General features: G+C 41.7%; 1 protein-coding gene across 1 annotated transcript in view; it reads left to right on the forward strand.

Annotated features, from left to right (window-relative positions):
* Slc35d4 (solute carrier family 35 member D4) overlaps positions 1–24,213 on the forward strand; it is a 116,958-nt gene that overhangs the window by 20,791 nt on the left and 71,954 nt on the right. The window contains exons 4-5 of the mRNA XM_026388070.2: positions 6,696–6,777; positions 19,879–19,956. Of these exons, the coding sequence (XP_026243855.2) occupies positions 6,696–6,777; positions 19,879–19,956 (160 nt within the window). The remainder of the gene's footprint in view (positions 1–6,695; positions 6,778–19,878; positions 19,957–24,213) is intronic.

The following is a 24,213-nucleotide window of genomic DNA, read 5'->3' on the forward strand; positions in this document are numbered from 1 at the left end:
AGCTTCATCATCCCCATTTTATACATGAAACAAGTGAGTTCTTTCAACCTAGCTTTAGAGTTGGGACGGGGATCCAGGTTTACCTGTGATGACTGTTAAAAACTTTAGATCAAGTAAATTTAGCAGAGCTTATTTGAGCAACGAACAATTCATGAGCTGGACAACACTTAGAACAACCAGAAGAGATTCTGCATAGCAGACAGCAAGCTCTGAATGCAAAAGTAAAGAAACAACTTGATTGGCTATAGCAAGGCATCTGCCTTGTTTCTGTGTAGTTCAGTGGGAGGTTCCTACTGGTATAACCAATGGGCTGGTGGCTGCTTGTGATTGGCTGAGGTTCAGTTTTTTTTTTTTTTTGTTTTTGTTTTTACTTTTCAATCAGTTTCAAGAAATATCTCCAAGTTAAGCGGTTTGCTTACGTAAGAGCTCTGGGTACAGAGACAACCCCAGGCTATGGCCTCCTTCTTATTTGCTTTAAACTGCAAAGGCCACGTTCTTTCCACTACATGCAACCCCCTGCACTGTACTTGTGCATCCTTTCTGTCCCCATGCTTAGATGACCTGCCTTCTGACAGAAGAAGGGACTCAGTCCAGGGACATGCTGAAACTTTGTCCATCTGTTAGAGCTAGCGGTTAAAGTTACTCAGCTAATTGCTGGAATGTTCTTGGGAGCAAGAAAATAAATTATACTTTCAAAAGATACTTTTCAAAATATTTACATAGCCATGTGAATATTACAAGATTATACTCTCCTGCATGGGAGGCTGAGGCAGGAGAAACGCAAATTCAAGGCCAGCTTGAACGACTTAGTGAGACCCTATTTCAAAATAATAAAAAAGGCTGGGGATGTAGCTGAGTGGTTGGGCACTTGTCTAACATGCACAAGACCCTGGGCTTAATATCCGGTACCAAACAGAAAAAAGAAAGTTGTTTGGTGGATCTCCCTGGAGAATAATACTCAGTTTTGGCAGAGCTAGCTAAGATGTTAAGTGATAGTTTCATTGCTTCCTGAAGAAAAAATTGTTTAAAAAAATATTTATGGGATGACAGAAGCATAAAGGAACACCAAACTGGTAGCTCTTGTCCTTAGCTCATCTCCACACTGGAGAAGCAGGGGAGACCCAGTTGTTATGAATTTTATCTGCACCAAGCCTGAGCCCTTAGAGTGGGATAATGCTTTAGCAGTCATGGAAACCCTTTAAGCCAGAGGTCCAAATTCTTATTCTTGAAACAACAACTGTCAGTAGTTCTTCAAATTATGTAAATACAGCTGTGGGCCAACTCCCTCTTGCAGCAGATTCTCTCTCCTTAATACACCTACCTTCTGTCTCTTTTTTTGGTAATGGGGATTGAAATCAGGGGCACTCAACTACTGAGCCACAATCCCCAGCCCTATTTTGTATTTTAGAGACAGGGTCTCACTGAGTTGCTTAGTCTCGCTTTTGCTGAGGCTGGCTTTGAACTCGAGATCCTCCTGCCTCAGCCTCCAGAGCTTCTGGGATTACAGGCGGGCACCACCATGCCCAGCTCCTTTCTCTCTTGCCATGGCTGCTACAGTCTGTTTATTGCCTGACTTTCCCACTTGCTTGTAAATTTCATAAAAATAAGGCCTTGGACTGTTTAAAGAGCTGTACCTTTAATGACTAGAATACTGGAATATAACATGTGCTTAATAAATGGTTAATGAATATCTTAGTCTGTTCGGGCTGCTATAAAAAAATACCATGGACTCAGTGGCTTATAAACAACAGAAATTTATTACTCACAGTTCTAGAGACTGGGAAATCCAAGATCAAGGTGGCGGCAGAGTTGGTATCTGGGGCTGATCCACTCCTGGGTTCATTGATGACGACTTCCCGCTGTGTCACCAAGTGGTGGGAGGGGCAAGGGAGCTAGCTTTATGAAGTCTCTTTTATAAGGGCACTAATCCTGTTCATCAGGGCCCTGCCCTTATGACCTAATCACCTTCTGGAGACCCCACCTTTTAATGACACCACTTCAGGGGTTAGGATTTCAACAAATGGATTTGGAGGGGGTCAAGATATTCATACCACAGCAATGGAGAATAAGCTTGTGGCAGAGCCTTTCCAAACCACAGGAAACTCTTAACTGCTGTTACTAATGAACTTGAAGAAAATATATTTGAATTTTAGTCTCAAAATTGAAGACTGGGGAATATAGGAAACATCAACTCTAAGACAAATTTAATAGTGTATTTTGGATTATTAGAGAACAAGGGAGGCTCCCCAGAACCTTATAGCAGTTGTCTACTTTACATCTTTGTATCCCCTGAGTGAGATGATCATAATTTTCAAGACAACTCATGATTTCCCCCAGTCAAGCCTGTTTTGGTTTCCCCTGTCTTAGCATACTACCCCAATGTCCTTCCAGTCTATTCTCTATACTGTAGCCAGAGCAACCTTTTGAAAACTCAAGTTGAATCCTGTCACACTCTCTTCACCCCTGGGTTTATCCCTTCTTCTACTCAAGCTAAACTTGTGTTCCTCTAATTTTTCTGTTGTTACAGGGCCTTTGCACATGCCATTTTTATGTCTAGAATGCTGTGTCCCTTGCGCTGCTCTAGCCCCCAACCCCTGTACCCAATTTAACTTCGGCTTTCATTTCAAACGTCACTTAAAATGACTTTAAGAGGTCTGATGTCATTAGGGTACAGCATAGTCTTTTAGTCTCTTTTGTAACATCCTCCTGCCTCAGGATATATTTTAGTTATTTTATATAAGCAAGACATACAGTTTTTATGTATGTAGTATTTTAGTTATTTTATATAAGCAAGACATACAGTTTCCATCCTTGGGAGGCCTATATTGTAGTTGGGAGCTGGGGGAGACATTAATAATATATGCAGAAGCTCCTTTATCTGACTATTAGATAGACAATTAGTGGGTTAATCAAAAGTCAAATACATCAGGGAATTATCTTTGATAGAATAATCTATTCATTTTGACTTAAAACATAAATATGTATGTATGGATTGTTAACTGGTATTCTCTCAGGTCTTTTGTTGTATAAACTATACCTAACTTATACTCTGTTTTTCATTTGGGATATATTCTTAAAAAGTTGAACAAGAACCTGCATGGTGGCACACACCTGTGGCTTGGGCGCCTGAGGCAGGAGGATGGAGAGTGCAGAGCCAGCTTCAGCAGAAGCCAGGTGCTAAGCAACTCAGTGAGACCCTGACTCTAAATAAAATACAAAACAGGGCTGGGATGTGGCTCAGTGGTCGAGTGCCCCTGAGTTCAATCCCCCAGTACAAAAAAAAAAAAAAGCTGAGAACTTTGAAACCATACAAATATAGAATCTTTGATTTTTAGTTATTTTTCCCTTTTTTCCTACCCTCTCACACTTGCCTTACCCACACCTGTTCTGGCAGCCATTTTCCCAGACATTCATATTTATTATTATGAATGCAGCTGTGGGGTTATGTTGGCGTGTGTTGGAAGAAGGCAGCTTCACACTGGTGAGCACCCAGGAGGGCCAAGGAAGGGCCCCACAGCCAATGGCTTCTTCCACAGGTGTCCCCAGTGCTCCCATGAGTGCATGCTGCTTTGCCCTGTTGGCTGTGAGTGAGATGATTGTGGTCAACACAAGCCCCAGTGCCCTGTGCCTGGTCCCACATTTCCCAGAAGTCTGTGTGTTTGTTCTGGTGGAAGTTATTTCCTTGTGTTTCAGGGCAGAGGGGTTAAACTACAAGATGTTCCTAGGTTGCTTTCTTTTCCTCACGTCCACAGCCCCTCAGATTCTCTGGTATCTCTTGGAGGGTTTGACTCAGCAGGCGTTTTCTTTGTTTATTTTAAGGGGGACTCAGAGTACAAATGTCAGGGGCTCTACTGACCTTACATTCCACAGTGCCGGGTGTGCTGCAGCCAGACCAGCTGCTGTTTCACGTGGTGCACCCCAGACTTCCTCATCAACACTCTGCTTGCACCATAGCCCGGGGCTCCTTCCAAGGACAGCAGGTCACAGGCCTATGTCCTTTCTCCTGTGATCCATGCAAGCTTAATGTCAAGTGGGAGTCAAATAATTAGCTGCTTTATCTGCTACTAAATTTCTGTTGTGTTTGCAGCTTATCTGTTGACATGTCTGTGTTTCTCCATAACCTATGAGCCTCCAGAAGGCAGTGTGTAAAAGGGGCTTTAGAGCCAGATGGACCTGGATTCAAATTCTGGCTTTGCCATTTACCAGCTGTTCTAACCATAGGCAAATACCTTTAAAGTTTTTGTGCCTCTCTTTCCTTCTGGGCACAATAGGGTAATAATACAGATGCACCTTGACTTACAACCCAGTTATATCCTAAATAACACCATGGTAAATTGGAAATACTGTAAAAAATGCACTGAATACATCTAACCAGCTCAGCATTATAGTTTAGCCTCGTCTATCTTAAATGTGCTCAGAACACTTAACTTAGCCTCCAGTTGGGCAGAATCAGTGGAGACAAAACTTAATAATAAAGTGTTAAATATACATGTAATTTATTGAATAGCACATTAAAAACGAAAACCAGAAAAGATGTATGAGCTTGCTGTTAGAAATACTGGGGTTCCACCAGGACTCAAAAATGTGCTTGGAGTAGCTCAGCCAGGCCCGCTTTATATCTGCAGAAGGGTGTGTGCCTCAAGCAAGCACGTTGGCCCCTGCAGTCCGGTTTTTATCCCTAATGCTGCACTGACCCTTGCTCTGATAGGAGGAGCTTGGGGTTACAATCTACGCAATTGGCTATTTTAAAAACTGGGGCGGGCACAGGAAAGGGCGATAGTTAAAATGGTTACAACGGAATCTCCAAATGGCTAGGTTTAGATCTCTTATCCCAATTTAGATCTCATTTCCCGATTAAGACTCAACACTATATTCTGAAAATGGACCACTAGACTTTCTATTTCTCACAATGCTTTGACATCATCATAAAGTTGAAAGGTTTTAAGTCAAGGACCATCTAGAACAACTTCCTCATAGGATTTTTGTGCAGATTTTTAAAAGATATAGCATAGAAGTGATTTATCACAGTGCCTGGTTTGTCACAAGCAGTCACTAAAGGTTGACTGTGAGGCTACTGCTCATATTCAAGTCCCAGCACTGTGTTAGTTTCTGTAAGTATTGGTGAATGAATTGATGTAGTGAGTAAGGTCTGAAGTACTTGTTAGCACCTGGAAGCATTGAAATGCTAGATCTAGATCTGGTCTTGGATAGGGTGCCTGCCCCTGCCCATAAAATGAAGCCCATCTCTTGAGCAGGTACCATTCCAGCAGAGCAGTTCACTGAGTTGGGGTTATTGTGGGATTATTGTGTTATACTATGTGGTAACAGCATCTCTTATTTTATTCATTGTTTATTCATTATTAATGAAGAAGATAGGGGAATGGGCCCCCAAAGAGGCTTCTCTAAATGAACAGGTTGTTCCTTGAAATTAACCTGTAGAAACATTCCAAATTTATCTGCAAACTCCTTGTCCTGGGGCAGCAGAAAAAGGGAGGTGGGACAGATAGGAGTGAAGGCTACAGACTCAAGGACTAACCAATTAGAATGTTTCAGGCTGGTTCAATAGCTGTAACACTGTCCCAGTACCTGATGAGCATAGATATTGACCAATATAACTTTTCCAATACCTGATTAGCCTAGATATTGACCAATTAGCCTTGGTACTTTTTCAATACCTGATAGCATAGATATTGACCAATAGCTTTGGTACTTTTCCAATACCCAATTAACACAGTATTGATTAGTGCCCTTACCCAGTAAGTCCCTAGACTAGCACACTTAATTACAGTCCCTGTTGGGCTATGTCTCTCCCTGGGGAAACTCTATTTTCTTCTCACTTTGAAAAGTCCTACTCTTTTATACTCATGTGTCCTTGTCTGTGGTTTTTCATTCTTCCAGTTGACAAGACAACCTGGAGAGAAGTCACTGGAAGGCAGCTGGGGTCTGCTGTAACACTACAGCAGCAGAGGCTGAAAATGCGGTTTCTTTTGGATAACTTTGGGAACCTGAATTAGTGCATCAGACGCATTTCTAACAGATGGGGGAAGCAGGTTGCAACCTTAAGTGTTATGCATTGTATGTAAAATGAGGATTTTGCTTTTCTTGAGGAGAACAAGATTCTACACGGTAATGAAAAAGCAGTTCCTGGTATGTCCACAATTGAATCAAAGAAATGCGCCCTTCAGAAGTCCTTGAAGATTCCCTGAAACAGAATTCCGGCAATGCCAGGTTAATGGTTGAAGTCAACATATGATCACCCAGCAGAAATTCTAGAATTTATTTTTAAAAATTCATTATTTTTATTTTAGTGGTTCTCTTTGTTGTGATTCTATGGAACTGTGTGATATATCCTAGGTAAAGAGTCTTTTTATAATTTTACTGACCAAATTAAAATCACCAGCCTTGAAAAAAAAAATCAGATTTGTTTTCTTTCCTGGTCTGCAGCAAGCCCTCTCCCATTTCCAACTGTGGGGTCAGTAGTGCTAGATAGTTGGCACAATGACAGGGCTGTAGAAAGGACGTCTGCCTCTGTGGCTCTCACAATGAATAAAGACCACATCTCACTTAAGGAGTCCATCGGGGATATTCAGACAATCCCTGTGGCTGGGATTGGTGCCTCTGACACCAACTACCTTTTTTTTTTTTTTAACATAAAGCAGCAAAGATATTATTGTGGCTTTTCCTCCTCTTTTCAGATCTGATGTTTTGACTTGGCTTCCTGCTTCAATTCTGTTTGTGGGGATAATCTATGCTGGGTCCAGGGCTTTGTCCAGACTGGTAAGTATTAGAGATTGGGTTGGAGAGGGATGACCCCTCTCTCCCCTTCCCCTTTGCCTTTTAACATACTGCATGTGGCATCCGTCTCATCCATGGATTGGGGGCAAAGCATCAGCTTTAGTAATGGTAAAGCTAGATTGGAGAACAAGTCTTGGGTCTGAGCCAACATGGGACATTACCCCTGCTTTCACTGAATTGAAAATAATCTGAAAATCAGAAAGGGCCAGCTTATCTTGCAAGGATGGAGCCATTCAGGGGAAAAGCAGAAGAGAAGCAACAGGCTTTGCTTCCACAGCCTTCAGTGGAGGCCAGCTCTCCACTTGATTGAGTTAGGTTGTCTATGGGGGAAGGAGGGTGGGGTGGGGGCTTAGTCTGCTCCCTGCTTCTGAGGAACTCGAACCCTGCCTATTGGTAACATGGTGCAGAGGATGCTGGCCTCGGTCATGGACACAAATGCCTGGTGCAGAGTTGATACCCAGTACATGGGGATGTTAGTAAAATAAATGATCTGTTCTGTTTTCCCACCCTCTCCCCCCAGTACTGAGCTCCTCAAATGCAGGAACTATGAAAAACAGAGCTGCTTCCAGATCCCTTATTTAGAATTCCAAAAATTTAGTTGTCATAAAGAGAAACCATCATTGATGGAAGGTGGCATAAAAATCAGGAGTGGCATTAATGTCTGCCCCCACCCTCAGGGCTGCTTGCCTGGCAAGTGTTCTGCCACTGAGCCACACCCCCAGTCTTCCTGCTCCCTTTTAATACCCTGCTATTTTCTTTTTTTGTTTTGTTTTATGGTACTGAGGATTAAACCCAGGCTTGTTCTTTCAGTAAGCTGCACCCCTAACCCTTTTAAAAACATTTTTGATTCAGTCTCTAAATTGCCCAGGTTGGCCTCAACCTTGCAATCCTCCTGCCTCAGCCTCTCAGGTGGTTGGGATTAAAGGCAAATACCACCCCTGGCTTGCTGTTTTTGTCAGAAAATGTCTGTGTTCTGACTTTCAGAAAAATGACTTTGCAAAAGAATTCTTTTTATTTTGTTTGTTATATTAGTCCCTGAGATTTCAGATATAACAGTAAAAACAAACAAGTAAACAAAATCCACTTAACTGTATAATAATGTTGCAAAATAGCAGTGGAGAATGTAATTTCGAAATTAAATCATCATTTTTCTTTCCTAATTCATAAGCTTGAGAAGATGGAATGATACATACAGTGGGAGAAACTTACTGGGACGGCCTAAGAACTGACCTGCAGTGCATGTTGGTGCTCAGCCCAGAACATGGAGCTGCTTTTCCGTCTGGGTTCCATCAGGCCTGTGGGGCTCCTATGTATCTGCTGCCTCACTTTACACCCTTTGTCCAGCAGAGGGCGCGTATCTTCTCCTACAACAGAGAGAGGATTTGGTAGAAAAAAAAAATCGTTGCTCAAAGGCTTTTAAAACTTTTTCCTAGGCTCCAGATAATTATGGGTGCCAGAATTTTGAAGGTTGAATGAGAAAGGCATTGTACTCATAATACTTTCTGTTCGTAGAGTGCTTTGGCATGGTTTCCAGAGTATTTCCTTTGTATCTTTTTCTGTGATTCTCATAATCACCAAACAAGTGGTGGGCGAGGCAGATACCAGTTAGCTGACACAGGAAGAGATGTTGGTGTGGAAAGTCTTGCTAACCTGCCTCTAGTCCCAGGTAGTGGCAGCTCTTCTGGCTCCCCACCTTTTGTCGTTCCAGATTTGTGTCTTTAGGACCAATGCATAGGATTTTCCCCCTTCTGCACTGGGGATTGAACCCAGGGGTGCTTGCTCTACTATTGAATTATATCTCTGGCCCATTATTATTATTTTTTTTAAATTTTGAGACAAGGTCTTGCTAAGTTGCCCAGGCTGGCCTCGAACTTGTAGTCCTCCTGCATCAGTCTTCTGAGTAGCTGGGTTTACAGGCATGTGCCACTGAATAAGCCCAAAGTAAAAGCAGTCATGCATAACTTTAGACCCTTTTGACTACATGTGTTAGAAAGCTTACAAACTAGTCTAAACAAGGAAATTTAGCAGTATAAATAAAAATTGTAGGGTAGAGACCTACCTGAAGTGTGGCTTGATTCAGGTTCAATGACAGCTTCTTTCAATGTTTTTCAGTTCTGTTCTCTGTCTTAGCCCCATTTCACAGCCAGGCCGTCCCCTCTTAGGCTTACTTTCTTATAACTGAACTGGAGACAGTCTTACTAGTAGTTCCTATATGAGTTCCAGGTTTCCCTTGGATTCAATCAGTCAGAGCCATTGCCTATCCCTAATCTTAAAACTAGTTGGGAGGATGGAATTGTGTTGATTGGCTGGCCCTGGATCTTGTTTCCTGAAACAACTGCTGTGGTGGAGAGGTTGGGAACACTGATTGACTAGCCCTGGCCATAGAGGATCCCCACCTGGATCCCATAGACGAAGAAGAGGGTGTGGCAGATTCTCAATAGAGACACCATAACAACAACAAAAAAAGGGACATGGATATGAGGTGGGCTGAAGTCCATTGTAAATATCACTCTAGCGTGGCTTTAGGTAGATGGGGAGTCCTGTAACCTAGAACAATGTTTCTCGAAGTGTGATCCACAGGTGTACTGATCTTTGAGCTCCTTGTTACCTGTGAGAAGATCGCACCAGGACATACATCAGCTTCAGCACTAGACACACTTGTTTCATTGAGTGTCTGTGGCTGCTGCTTTTTAACAGCAGAAGAAGGAAGTAGTGCATTGATTTACATGTTCTGTGAGCTCCTTCTCTTCTCCTGTACTGCAGTGGAGTGACTTTGACCTAAGAACAGCCTTCTTTAGCAGCAAAGAGAAGCCACTCAATTTAAACTCCTTGAACCAAGGGAAACAACCCAACTCCAAATATGCCCAATTAGAGTGAGAGGAAGATGGGTGGGAGACACTATTGTTTTTTTTTTTTTTTTTTTTTTTTAGCAAAAGGATTCAATCCAGCATCTTTTCTTTGTTTTTGAAGTTCTTTGTTTTTACACAGTTGCTTCCTAGGGTGGGTAAACATGAGGCATTGGTACAGTTTGTGTTGGATAGAAAACAGGCGTCAATATGCTGCTGCCAAACTGTCAGTTTAATGAATCCATAAGGAATTGGGCGGAAAATACTTAATTAAAATCTGTGGGTGTGTTGTTATGCAAAACACTTTCAAGGTAGCTCTCCCAGGAAGACTCCGTGATGTGGCAAGGCCGTGAAGTTCTGTTCTGATGTGCAGCGCCCAGGAGGAAGCCAGGCGACCTCTGCAAGGGCCCTGTGGAAAGAGTTCTTTGTGGATTTTTCTCCACCTCGATCTCACAAACAAATGATACGTAGAGTTAAATATTATTTTTGTGGTTCTCCATTGAGAAAATATTTATTTGGGACCTACTGTGTGCTGGGGCTTAAAGACAAAGAAGACCTGGTTCCTGACTTTGAGGAACCTGAAGGGATGAGAGGCAATGAGAGACACAGGGCTCCCCACAGGGGCAGCCACTGTGAATTCTCAGTGTCAAGCATGTGCTGGGCGCTTCCTGTGTTGCCAGTTTGGGTGTCATATGATGTTGAACTTCCTCTCCCTTTGACACAGCTGATTCTGGCCTGCCTGCCCATGCACTGCATGACGTCACAGCGGTGATGGCTCTGATGGTATGAGTGCCAGTCTTTGGACAGTAGAACTTTGACGTTTCATTGTCACTTTCATTATAATTTTCTGCCTTAAGTCTTCTCCCCTAGACCGGGTTGTCTCAAAGCCTGTGCTGGTGAGTGTTTAGGACAGATATACAAATTCCTACATGAGTGAGCCTGCTGGGGAGAGGCCATGGTGCTGGTGATTCACCTGCTGCTCAAAACATGTCATTTTCTTGCTTAGGGAAGGCCAGGGTCAGCAGTTGGAGAGACTTTGCAAATCTTGGTTAAGGCACCTTGATAGGGCTGGAATTGGTTTTCTTGCTGACCTCTTTGAACTTGATCTTTCCTAACTGCTTGTCATGGTTTGTCTCTTCCATGAGCTCAGCAGCCACTCAACACATTGTGGGTGGAGATGAGATGGAGGGAGGTGTTGATGAAGGACATGCATCAATAATTAAATCCATTTGGAGTGAATTACTCAGTTAAGCAAGATGGAACTTGTGGGTCTCCTCTGCCTTTGGTTCCAGTATCACATAAAGGAACTTGGATCCACAAAGGAAAGAATCTAAGTGTTGATGTTGAAAGGAGAAGCTGTCCTCCTCTTACTGCTGAGTAGGGGTTGCTTTTCTTTTTTCATATTGTTTTCTCATCAAGGCTGTTGCAGTTCAGTCAATCTACAAGGATTACTTTGTTCGATCTATACTGATTACTTTTTAAAACATGGGCTTGGCAGCAATTCAGTAAAACCCTCCCAAGATTTTCATTATCTTCTTGCTACATCTAAAAGTGTTTCCCATAATCTTATAAAAGATTACGGACTCTGGGGAAAATATTTATGACATTGGATTTGACAGTAATCTCTTGGCTATGGTACCGAAGGCATTGGCAACAAAAGAAAAAAATAGACTACCTGGACTTTATTAAAACAATAAACTTGGGTGCATGAAAGGATATTATCAACAAAGTAAAAAGGCCACCTACAGAATGAGAGAAAATGTTTGCAAACTACTTCTCTGATAAGGAAACATCATAGAGACTATAAGATGAACTCTTAAAAATCAACAGCAAAACCCAAACAACCTATAATCCCAGTGGCTCAGGAGCCTGAGGCAGGAGGATTGTGAGTTCTAAGCCAGCCTCAGCAATGGCGAGGCACTAGCAACTCAGTGAGACCCTCCCTGTCTCTAAATAAAATACAAAATAGGGCTGGGGATGTGGCTCAGTGGTTGAGTGCCCCTGAGTTCAACCCCTGGTACCAAAACATACAAACAAAAAACACAACAAACCCAAACAACTTGATTAAAAAATCTACAAAGGACTTGAATAGACATTTCTCCAAAGATGATTTATAAATGGTCATGGAGAGATGATCAACATCATTAATCATTAGGAAAATGCCAATCAAAACTATGAAATATTTGTGTGCAAGTATGAATATGTAACAATGAATCCCATCATTATGTATAGTTAAACTGCACTAATAAAAATATGGAAATTAAATAAATTTTACAAGGAAACAAACAAAAACTTATGAGATACTACTTCATACTCATTAGGGGGTTAGTATAAAAAACCCCAGAAAATAATAGCCATCGACACCATTCATTTCTGAAACTCTTTTCATCTTGTAAAACTCAAAACTCTGGACCCATAAAGCACTAACCCCCCATTGACTCCTCCAGCCCCTGGTTAAGTATCACTTTATTTTCTGTCTCCATATAAGTGTGATTATTCAGTGTTTGTCTTTGGGTTAGGATGTGGAGAAATTGGAATCCTTGGGCACTGCTGTCAGAGATGTAGTCATATAGCTGCCATGGAAAATGGTATGGTAGTGCCTGAAAATTTTTAAAATAGAATTATCATATGATTCATCAATTCCACTTTTGAATATATACCCCAAAGAATTGAAAGCTGGAATATGAAGAGATATTTGTGCATCCATGTTCATCTGTTATTCACAGTCCAGAAGATAGAAGCAACTCAAGTGTCCACCAGTGTTTAAATAAACAAAATGCAGCAACACATACAATGATATGTTATTCAGCCTTTAAAAGGAAGGAAATCCTGTCATATGCTTCAACATGGATGAACCTCGAGGACTTTATACTAAATGAATCAGTCCGATACAAAAAGACAAACACTGAATAATCCCAATTTTATATGGAATACTTAGAGTAGTTACATTTATGGAGACAGAAAATAGAGTGACTTAACCAGGGACTGGAGAAGACAAGGGAGGGCAGGTGTTTAGTGTTTTATGGGTTCAGAGTTTGAGATTTACAAGATGAAAAGAGTTTTGGAAATGAAGGGTGTCCAACAATGTGAGTGTATTTAATGCCTCTGAACTCCACATTTAAAAGTGGTTAAAGTGTTAAACTTTGTATTCTGCACATTTTACCACAATTTTAAAAAATAAAAACATTTAAAATCCCCAGAAGAACTTTTTTGGGGGATTATATGAAAAGGAGCTGATAATGTGTTCTTATTGGTCTCACTAGCACTCTTTGGGGTGCTGTGGGATATACATATTTAGTTTAACTGAATTCGGGTAGAAGTGTAAGAAAAATAGCAGTTCATCGAAACCAGGACTTGAATAGCCTATCGCTCCAGGGTAGGCTTTTGTGCCAACCAGAGGTTTGTTGCCTCCTGAGACCTTTTCTTATACCCTGCATATCTCTTAGGATTTGCATTTTACCAAACTGGAGGAATTTCTGGTATATTCAGATGCCTATTTTTCATACAACAAGGCCCCTAACCTGTCAGCTACTTTATGTGATACATGAAGAAAGAACAGAAATGGTCTCTGAGCTTGTGCTGGAGGTACATTAGGGCAGAAGGCAGTCAGCTCCTCTTATGTAAATAAAATATTTATATAAACAAATACTTAAATTATATCATGCAAATCAATTTATAAATGTTCATTTATTTGTACACCTTTGCATAGCTTCCAGAAAGGATGTGCAGTAGCTGTTGTAGTTTGGACATGAGGTGTCCTCCCAAAGCTCCTGTGTTAATGCAGTAATTAATATTCAGAAAAGTGAAATGATTAGATTATGGGAGCTGTAATATAAGTGGCAAATTAATCTCTTTCATGGATTAGTAATTTGAAAGGACTCCTGTGCTAGGTGGTAACTGTGGGCTGGTGGGGTGTGGCTGGAGGAGGTGGGTCATTGAGGGCATGCCCTTGGGAATTGTGCCTTGTCCCCCTGTACCCTTGTACCCTACTCCCAGCTGGTCCTTTTTGCCACAGTGCTCTGCTGGATCTCGGGCCGAGAGCAACGGAGTTGGCCGCCCATGGACTGAATGTCTGAAACCTTGAGCCCCAAATAAACTTTTCCTCTTCTAAATTGTTCGTGTTGGGTATTTTAGTCACAGTGATGAAAAGCTGGCTAACATAATAGTTTATAAAAATACTTATAATGAAAACAAGATAAATATTTTCATGCAGAAGATTTTAGAAGAAATACAGATGAGACCTCAGAGACTTAATGCATATTTATGCCATATTTTATGACATAAATGCAGTTGGGGTTTGAACCTAGCTCTCAGCTTTCTGTAGCCGAATAAAAAGTTCTAGGACTCTTAGTGCTTATTAGAGCAGAGCCATTGCTGAAGAAAAGCAGTGCTATGCCTTGCTGTCAGGTCTGAAGGGAAGTTTCCCTGGGTCCTCATAGAGGATTGGCTGGGAGACTTCATGGGGCAATTCTCCCATACCGTCCTTATAATAAAACCCTCAATAACCTAGTATCTAGGGTTCTTTGGAGACACATGACAGAAGAAAAAAATTGCTGGGGCTAAAAACCATGGCTCTCTAGTTATCTGGCTCCATACTAGTGTAGGCAGATAGCCTCAGACAATTCCTCAGGAACATTATTTCTTGCATACACAATTCTTATAAATATTGGACTATCAATAGTTACTAGCGTGACTTTAAATAGGGGTCTAGAGTGCAGTTATTCCATATTCAACATTAAGGACATACCTACATATTTAAAAATCACCCAAGGAGAAGAAAATAGGATTGATATTTTTTAAATTGTTTTTGCTTTCTTTCTTTGGTACTGAGTATTGAATACAGGGTCACCTTACCATTGAACTACATCCCCATCCTTTTTTATTTTTTAATTTTTTTAATATTTTAATTTTGAGACAAGGTCTCACTAAATTGCTAAGGCTGGGCTTGAACTTGCTATCCTCCTGCCTTGGCCTCCCAAGTTGCTACAGGCATGAGGCACCATACCTGGCTGGACTGGCATTCTATAGAAATTAAAAGACTAGCCCAGGTCTTGCTTGACTAAGGGTCATCCATACCCCTGCAGAGTGACCAAGGCCATGTCTGCAGATGAGGCCAGAGTTTCCCCTAGAACGCTGCCCTAGGTTAGTTTCAACACCTGAACAAATAATCAAGACTTCAAAATTCCATCTGAGAAGCATGAGAATAATGAAATATTTCTAAGGAATAGTTACCACTTTCTCCTCATTCCAAAAAAAATTCATTAGCACATAGATGAAATGTTAAATTTTAAGCTAATGCACTCTAAAGAATAAATTAGTTGTTAATTGTGCCCTTAAGTAATTCAATGAATTAACCTGCAATATAGACAAAATTGGCCAATTACATTTTGGCAGACTTATGTCAGAAATGATGATTTTGAGCTTGACAGTGATTGATGTTGGGTCATTTTTTTTCCTGATGAAGGATGACTGTACCTTTTGTTGTTGAGGGCATTCCAAGATTCTTGTTATTGTGGAAGCACATACTTATTTTTCCGTTCTCTTTAGCAGCAAGTAGACATTTAGGTTAAAAAGGGAAACCAGAATGGATGCCTCAGTTTTCTCATTTGTATGATGGGATGTTAATAGTAGCTCATTCGTGGAGTCACCATGCATTTTAAATATGTGAAAGCAGGTAGACACACTAAGCATTCAGTGTGTCTCACCTACTACTACTGCTGTTATCATTTCTCAGAATTTTTGTTTGGTTTAACAGAAGTCCCTGCTGAAGTGAACTCCACAAAGATAATGGCAGATATCCTAAAGAATCAGTTACTAAAGGGTCTTCTGAACAAATGTAACATACTTCAGACAAGGACCTGTGCAATTAGAAGCCAAGAAAGCTTGATGAAGTTGCCTGCAGTCTTTGATACTGTTGTTTTGCCTTTTCATTTTTTTGATATGGGGTTCTTGGAATGTTGCCCAGACTGGTCCCAAATGCCTGGGCTTAAGTGATCCTTCTGCATGCATCAGCCCTTTTTTTTTGGGGGGGGGGCTGGGGGGGAGGCGGTTATCAGGGATTGAACATTGAACTCAGGAACACTCAACCACTGAGCCTCATCCCCGGTCCTATTTTTGTATTTTATTTAGAGACAGGGTCTCACTAAGTTGCTTAGTGCCTCACTTTTCCTGAGGCTGGCTTTGAACTCACGATCCTTCTGCCTTAGGCTCCCAAGCCACTGGGATTACAGGTGTGCACCACCTTGCTTGGCCTGCATCAGCTTCATGAGTGGCTGGGACCACAGGTTTATGCCAGCACCCCTGGCTTAATACTGTTTTTGGTAGCCCCTTGTACAGGCAGAGAGTGTAACTGGTCAATTGTAGGCTATCTCTAATGCCTGCTAACTTCTCAGTTGGAAAAATGGATTAAGAAATTCAGATTTAAGATTTAAACAGGAGTTGAAGGTTTCCCTTTTAAAAATGGCATATATTTTACTTGATTCATCCATTTTATATTGTACCAGTTTTACTGGAATAAGCCGACTGCCAGGATTTGGAACACACCAATCAGATTGAACTTTAGACAGTTGGAGAGTCGGGAAGCTTTCACTAGGGACTTGACATAATTTAAGAGCCATGACATAAAGGCTAGGAGCCTGGGCTTGCAATCAAGAGTCACAGCTCTCCCAGAACCAGTTGTGAGAATTTAAGCAAGAGGCCTAGTCTTAAGCCTTAGTTTCCCTGTCTTTAAAAATCAGAGTAATAGCATCTACTAGAGGAGTTATTGGGAGGAGTTTTAAATAAGAGAATGCAAATAAATCATTGGCACCGTACGCTTAACACATTGTTGGCAGCTACTATTGGTGTGCTTTAAAATCAATTCTACACATAGGGACGGATCATTTTCCAGAATCTGATCCAAGTAGAGCCTAGAAAAATTGAGTAGTCTACAGTTCATAAAATTGAAAAAATTAAGCCTCTTTGAAGTCCAGAGTGGGTCTAGTGTTCGGGTCTCAGTTCTAAATCTCATCTCATTACTGATTTTTTTAATTTTTTTTTTTTTTTAGTTGCAGATGGACACACTATCTTTATCTTATTTATTTTCATGTGGTGTTGAGGCTTGAACCCAGTGCCTCACACGTGCTAGGCAAGCACTCTACCACTGAGCCACAACTGCAGCCACTCATTATTGGTTTTATAGCCAGGGAGTAAAAGCCATTTCAAATAAGGTCTTCACTTGATAAGCTTACACACTTTCATGCACCTCATGATTAACCTAAGACTTTCTTTGCCATCTTCTCAAGAACTGGAATGCCTGGGGCCCACCTTGCCAAACATGGGCCTAATGGATAAAGCCACCTTTTAAAAAAATGCCCTTTAATAATTTTTTTTTCCTTTTTTTGTGGGACTGGAATTGAACCCAGGGCCTTGCACATGCTAGGCAAGGGGGCTAACCCTGAGCTACATCCTAGCCCTTCCCTTAATCATCTTAAAACACATACAAAATAACTTAAAATATGAAAAGTTTAAGAGGAATTATTAAAAGCACAAAAGATAAATGCAAAAACAGAAAAGATTGAAATAAACTCTGATTTTGAAAAGAAAAAATCAATTAGGTAAAATTGTGGATGTGTAACCGACGTGATTCTGCAATCTACATTTGGGGTAAAATTGGGAGTTCATAACCCACTTCAATCTAATGTATGAAATGTGATATGTCAAGAGCTTTGTAATGTTGTAAACAACCAATAAAAAAACCCAAAAAAACAAAAAGGAAAGAAAAAATCAAAATGAGTTGAGCTTTTTTTTTTTTTTTAAATTTTAAGTTGAACATGGACACAATACCTTTGTTTTACTTATTTATTTTATGCAGTGCTGAGGATTGAACCCAGTGCCTCATGTGTGCAAGGCAAGCACCCTACCACTGGACCACAACTCCAGCCCCATGAGTTGAACTTTTAAAAAAATATATTTTTTTAGTTGTAGATGAACACAGTACCTTTATTTTATTTATTTTTATGTGGTGCTGAGGATTGAACCCAGTGCCTCACACATGCTAGGTGAGTACTCTATCACTGAGCAACAACCCCAGCCCTGAGTTGATCTTTTAATGAAAAATAAAGACATGTTTTTTAAAAGTCAAGAAAAAATGCAAATAAAGAATTAAAAAAGAAAAACAAATAATGCAAAGTTGAATAGAATACTGAAATAGAGCAGAAGCTAAGTAATCATACAAATTTTAAAAACAAGGTAAGTATATAACCTCTCTAAAGATAAAGCAAGGAGGTGAGCTGCATAATCTTGAAGCAGATTCTCTGAGCTGAAACAATGGGATGAGCTGCCCATTAGTGATTACCACCTTCTGAACAGTGCTGAGCCCTGGTCATGGTCCTTGTCCAAAATGATTTCGTTGGTTCCTTCTAGCAGCCCCAGCTGTTATCCCCACATTACCAGGGAACTGCAGCCTGGATGCTTGCCTTTCTCCACAAAAGAAAGATGCCAAAAACAGTGCTCTTATTCTTGGTGTTTTTCTGCCTTCCGCGAAACATCATTATGTCATCAGTAATGAAGACAATAACAGAACCCCTGCCCTTACTCCTTCCTCCTCACCTTGTCAAGATAACCTGTCAAGTTAGGAGAAACTGTAATTCTTAGCGAATGTGCAATGGATCCTTGCATGTCTTAATAGCCCACTGTGTTATAGTTTTTATATCTTTGCCTCCGTTTTTTCAACTTGGGGCAAATTTGGTCCCATTTATCCATATATTTCCTTAGATCCATCTTCTAAGCATTTCCTTGATGTGGCCACTTTTCTCCAACTTCATTGCCACCACCCAGTTTAGACTACCATCTAGTCACTGTATCAGTTTCCTGTGGCTTCTGTAAAAAATTACCACATATTTGGGTGGCTAAAAACAACAGAATCATATGGCCAGAAGTCCAAAATAAGTTTCACTGAGTTGAAATCAAGGCATTGGAGGGCCATACTCCCTGCAGAGGCTCTAGGGCAGAAACTTTCTCAACTCCTCCAGCTCTGGTGTCTGTCAACATTCCTTGGCTTGTGGCCACATCACTTGAGTGGCTCTGGGTTCCAGTGCTTCTTGACTGTGTGTATCAGACTCTCCTTTCTTTATGTTAGGATACTTATGCCTGCATCTAGGGCCACCAGCTGATCCAGAATAATCTCCTTGTTTATTTAAATTCACAAAGACCCTCTCCCCTCTTTTGCCATATAAAGTAACATTCCCAAGTTCCGTGGATTAGGATGTGGATATATTGGGGGTGGAGGCTCAGTCTATGGTATCCCTAGACTTTTGCAGCCATCTCTGTCTCCTTTCCCCGAGTTCCTTTAAATATGCAGATCAATTCATATCTGAGTCTGCCTTAAAATTCTTCAGTGGTTCTTGTGGCCCATGGATGCTCCTACTTTCTTGATGTGGCCTGTCATTGCCTCTCTGCCTTTTCTCCTCCTGCTTTTCTTTTATTGTATGTTCCATTCATGCTCAATTTCCTCTAGTTCCATGGAGGAGCTGGGTTTGCTTCTCTGGGCCTCTGCTCTCTTCTCTCTGAGACACTTGCCCGCCTCTGTGTGAGTCCAGTTCTCACTTGGACTTGGGTCTTCATCTCCTCAAGAAGACTTGCTGTCCCTGCCTGGGTCAGCTGTGCCTTTCTGTGTGTTCCTTTTGAGCTCTCACATACTTGGGACAGGATTCCTTGCAATGTTCACCTTGTTCATGTAATGTGTCCCCTGCACCTGGAATGCTGTCTGATACACGGGAGGTGCTTAATAACGGTTTTTTTCTTTCTTTCTTTTTTTTTTTTTTGGTACCAGGGATTGGACTCAGGGGCACTCGAACACTGAGCCACATCCATAGCCCTATTTTGTATTTTATTTAGAGACAGGGTCTCACTGAGTTGCTTAGTGCCTTGCTTTTTGCTGAGGCTGATTTTGAACTCTTGATCCTCCTGTCTCAGCCTCCTGAGCCCCTCTGGGATCACAGGCGTACGTCACTGCACCTGGCAATAACTGTTTCTTGATGAGAAAACCTACAGGAGAGGGAGCCTTTCCAACCACCCTACCAAGAATAATGCCCCCCAGAGAGCGCCAATGTATGTGGAAGAGTCTTTGCTGGAGATATGCTCTATGGGAAATGCCAGACGTTCCTACAGATCTTTGTTTTTAAACAAAAAATCAAGAATCATGTAACTATGAGATCGGAGAAAATATTTCCATGCTTATTATTCTGTTTTCTTTCAGGCCGTTCCTGTGTTTCTCATTTTGCATAATGCAGCTGAAGTTATCATCTGTGGCTACCAGAAGTGTTTTTGGAAAGAGGTAAATGATCATGCAAAACATTAGTTTTACATCCCTAGCCTTATATTTCTAAGAAACACTCTCCTTTTCAGTGCCCTCAATGAGTGTCCATTCCCGCCACCAATTTCCAGTCAAGACTGCCTGACAGTGGTCACTGATTGCAGGGAACCTGCTTTTAACGTTGCTCAGTGGATCAGATGTTTGTGGGAATGTTTGTTCGTGTGAATGCAGCTTGACTCCAGAACAGGGTTGAACCAGAACCTCAGGAGACAGAGGAATTTGCCACTGGCCTGGTTGGTAGCAGTCCCAACCCCAGCTAGTCCAGGTACCACAAGAAAATGCCCCACAGGGCTTTACACAGAGCATTTGCTCAGCCAGGGAAGCTTTTCTTTCCAGTCCTAGCTGTATCTCATACCAGCCAGAGCAAGCCCTTCACCTTTGGGGAATCCATCTCTGAAAAACAACAGCTACGCATGTGTACGTGCCTCCCACAGTTTCTAGCACATCGTAGGTGCTCTGTTTGCCAGCTGTGATGATCAGTGTTATCATGGGTGGTTTCATTTGGTCCCATGGCCTGCTGTCCTCGGGGTCTCCCCAGGCATCTGTAATGCAAAGGGATCCAATGGAACGGATCTGCTTTTCCCATCATGCTTCTCAGGTGGGAATCCCAGTTCTGGCCATCATCACCCAACTCAGAGACCTAGGAGTCCCTTCTACTCCTTAGTCTCCTTTCCCGACCCCGTTCAGTCTGTTACTGAATCTGTCCCTTCTTTTCCATTCCCACTGCCGCAGTCACCCTAGTTCAAGTCCTCTGTCTTTGGGTGGCCTAGATGAGGGGCTGAGGGATGAGAGCTTGGTCCCCTGAGCACTTGTGGCAGTCAGGTCAGGCCTGTGTCCTTTCCTCTGCAGCTGTTCCAGCAAAGGTGGGGGCTATAGTCCACTTGGCACTTGGCTGATCTCCATGTGGGTAAAGGGTTCCTTGCTCCTCAAGGAGAATGGCACCTTTCTCTCTGATATTTTACTTACCACGCCATCGTGCAGTTTCCCTATATCACCAGTTCTACCATGTGCTGCGTTTTTTTTTTTTTTTTGCTTTCATCAATCTAAAATCAGGAGACTCTTGTAATCAATCATGTGGTGTAATTGTTTTCCTTCTGACATTTTATAATCAGTGTTGTCTTAGGTTCAGTGAGATAGGGAAATATTTTCCTGTGTCTCCAGGAGGCTTCCTTTGAGCCCTTCCAAGGTCAGGGATCACGGGATGGGTGTCTTTAAAGAGGGGTGCTGAGCTGAGCTGTCACTGAGTAGGCACCAAGGATCAGGTTGACCATCTCCCTGAGAGCTGTTCAGCTCTAGGAGGCTGACTCAGGACACTCAGATTCCCAAAAGCCCAATGAGTCCTGAGAGTGGTACTTTTTTACGAATTTAGAAATGAAGATTTACCTGGTCTGGGGGTGGGATTGAGGTACCTCTTCAGGGTTTTGTTTCCTGATGGACAAGTCGAGTCCTGTAGATGAAGGTGAGTAGGACTTGGGGTTAGAGAGTCCCCTCGGGATATTTCCATTCAGCAGGAGACCCTCTTCTTCCCTGCAGGCCAGGGGCCAGGATTCTGTCTGAGAGAACCTGTCCTTGGAATTAACTAGATGAAAGCTATAAGATTTTGAATCTTCAACTCCATTTCATTAGTAAGGCAAATCAACCTCATTTCTTGTCTGGGAAAATCAGAAAACAATTGTGTGGGTAACATTTTTTTAGTTAAAAAAAGCTTTACTTTCTTGTATAAATATAAGATGGAATCAGCTATAGAAAAGCAGAAGAAAAAATTCTGGAAATCAACTGTTTCTGCTTCCCCAAGGAACCTGTGTATTTTTAGCAGACATTTTTTTGCTATGTACATGTAGAGATGTATTTACACAAAGGGTAAAACCCACCCTGGTGTTTCCGTTTAACACTTTGTCAGGAATCCATATTCCTGTCCGCATTCCATGTTGGATGAAGCATATTTTTGGCCAGTCCCTCCTTGTAGACCTGCAGGTGGTTTCTGGCTACTCAGCATTAAAATCTGCTCTGTGATGAAGATGGCTGGGATATAGGCTTGGTGTGACTTATGTCCTCACCCTGTGACTGGGAGCCCTGATGTATGTAGGTTCCCATTTCATAAGGAACACATTGCTCCCCACCTCACAGACTGTCAAATGGTACGATGTTATTCTGTCCCTTATGCGTCGATTTTAATAGAATCCATTTTGGAAGGTAAAGTTGACCTCCTCATGACCTTGTTCCCAGATTATGAGAATCAACTCAATCTGGAACCTGTAGCTCATTTTCATGATCGACAATTTGTTCTTTGTGTAGGCACACACACATGCACACACAATTTGACTGTAAGGTACTGTGTGGCTCATGGAATTCATCATCTACCTTGCCAGATACATTAGAATAATGCTTTTTGTTTGTTTGGCATTTATTAGGTGTACACTAAATAGCAAAGATTTTGCTAGGCCTCAAACTGGAGATGTGTAGGAGGTATTGATTATCATTATAGAACTCAGCATTGAGCGGACATGTAATTGTGAGTTTTGATGCCCATATAGACTGGGATGAGGTGTGGGTGGACCAGGAGGTGACCACCAGCAAGTCTGGTGGGAATGAGCAGGGAAGGCCTCCCCAGGGCTAGATTTGAGCCAAGATACACAAGATACATAGGGATTTTCTAGTTAGACAAGAAGAAAGGGTGTTCCAGGCAGGCACAGGAAGCAGCAAATGAAGGGTGGTGACTTAAGAGGACCAGCAGTTGTGTCCTGGCAAGCAGACTGGAAGAAAAAAGTCAGATTTTGAAACCAGAACGCCTGGGTTCAAACCCCATGTCCTTGGATGACTTCCCTAACTTCTCCAGTGAGTCAGGTGCCCTTATCTAGAACAAATAACCCACAACTATTAATTATCTCATAATTAAATAAGTCAATGCATACAGAGCCCTTAGGAGTAGTGCTGGGCACAGAATAAGTTAGCTAAGCCTGAGTGATGTTAGCCACTTATTGTTAATTTTGGCAGTGTGACTTTTGAGGAGTTGTGTTGGCCCATTCAGAAACTGAGCTATTGTTGGGACTCATTACCGGGTTATTTCTAAACAAAGGTAACATTAAGTCCTCAGTTGTTTTCAGAGCCCTGGGAGAAGAGAGCTAAATAACGAATCCATTGCTTGTTTTCACCGTCTGGGCTCTTTTAATCTGAAGGAGTTTAAAATTTAAAAAAGAATCTGTCCCCTGTGGGAGGGGGAACTCTTTCAGGCTCTGGATGGATTTGTTGCCTTGCCACAGACACCCCACAATAGTTACTGGGCAAACATGTTTTTTCATGAAAAAGTTGGGACTTCCCTTTAATCTCTGTCCTTCCTGACCTATTGTTCCACCAGACTGTGGAGATTTTGGTTACATTTGGCTCAGAATCTTTTAGAAATATATTTTATCTGTAGTGGGGACAATTATGCAGGAACTGTGAGCCCTTCAGTGGTTATCCGCTCTGCATAAACGAAAGGCTGTCCCCACCAGGGGGCAGAGCATCCATGCCTGGCTCTGCTTCCTGTACTCAGATGCCAGGCTGGATAAAAATCAGAGATTAAAAATCCCAAGGATGCAAGCCACTGCTTTGCACACAAATAGAATCTGTTTATGAAAATAACAAAAACTTGATTATTTAGTAACAAATGCACACTTAAGATAGTCTGGTAGCAAACCGCTTATGTTTCTCTTGTCTCATTTCTAAACAATATTTATACTTCTCACTTTATCTGAACTAGTGTCAAAAATTGTAATTTGTCCCCAACTCGCAAAACGATCCTTCTGAAATCTCTAGAATAAATCTGTCATCCTACCTGTCTGTTTCTTCTATAAAACACAAGATTCTGTGCTACTCCCTCCTTCGTCTGTTCAAAGAATACAGTGAAATTGGTTAATTGGCAGGAGTTTATAAAGGTTGAATCCAAATTAGAATTGATTCATTGTAGGAAATCTTAAATGAAAAGTTTCCATTCCCCAGTCTGCCATTTGTTGTCTCTCTCTTCACCTTTTTTTCTGTGTATTCATTTTCACGTCATCACCGGTCATTTTATAGGACTGCTCAGAGTCAGAGGTGGATAAATGAAAGGGTTATTTGAAGAGACAGATCTGTGGCTCAGGGTGGATGCATGCACCTCTAGTCCCAGCTACCTGGGAGGCTGAGGCAGGAGGAACACTTGAGTCCAGGAGTTTGAGGCCAGGTTGGGCAATGTAGTGAGAC

The sequence above is a fragment of the Urocitellus parryii genome, chromosome 13, assembly GCF_045843805.1.
Source record: "Urocitellus parryii isolate mUroPar1 chromosome 13, mUroPar1.hap1, whole genome shotgun sequence".
NCBI classification, from domain to species: Eukaryota; Metazoa; Chordata; class Mammalia; order Rodentia; family Sciuridae; genus Urocitellus; species Urocitellus parryii.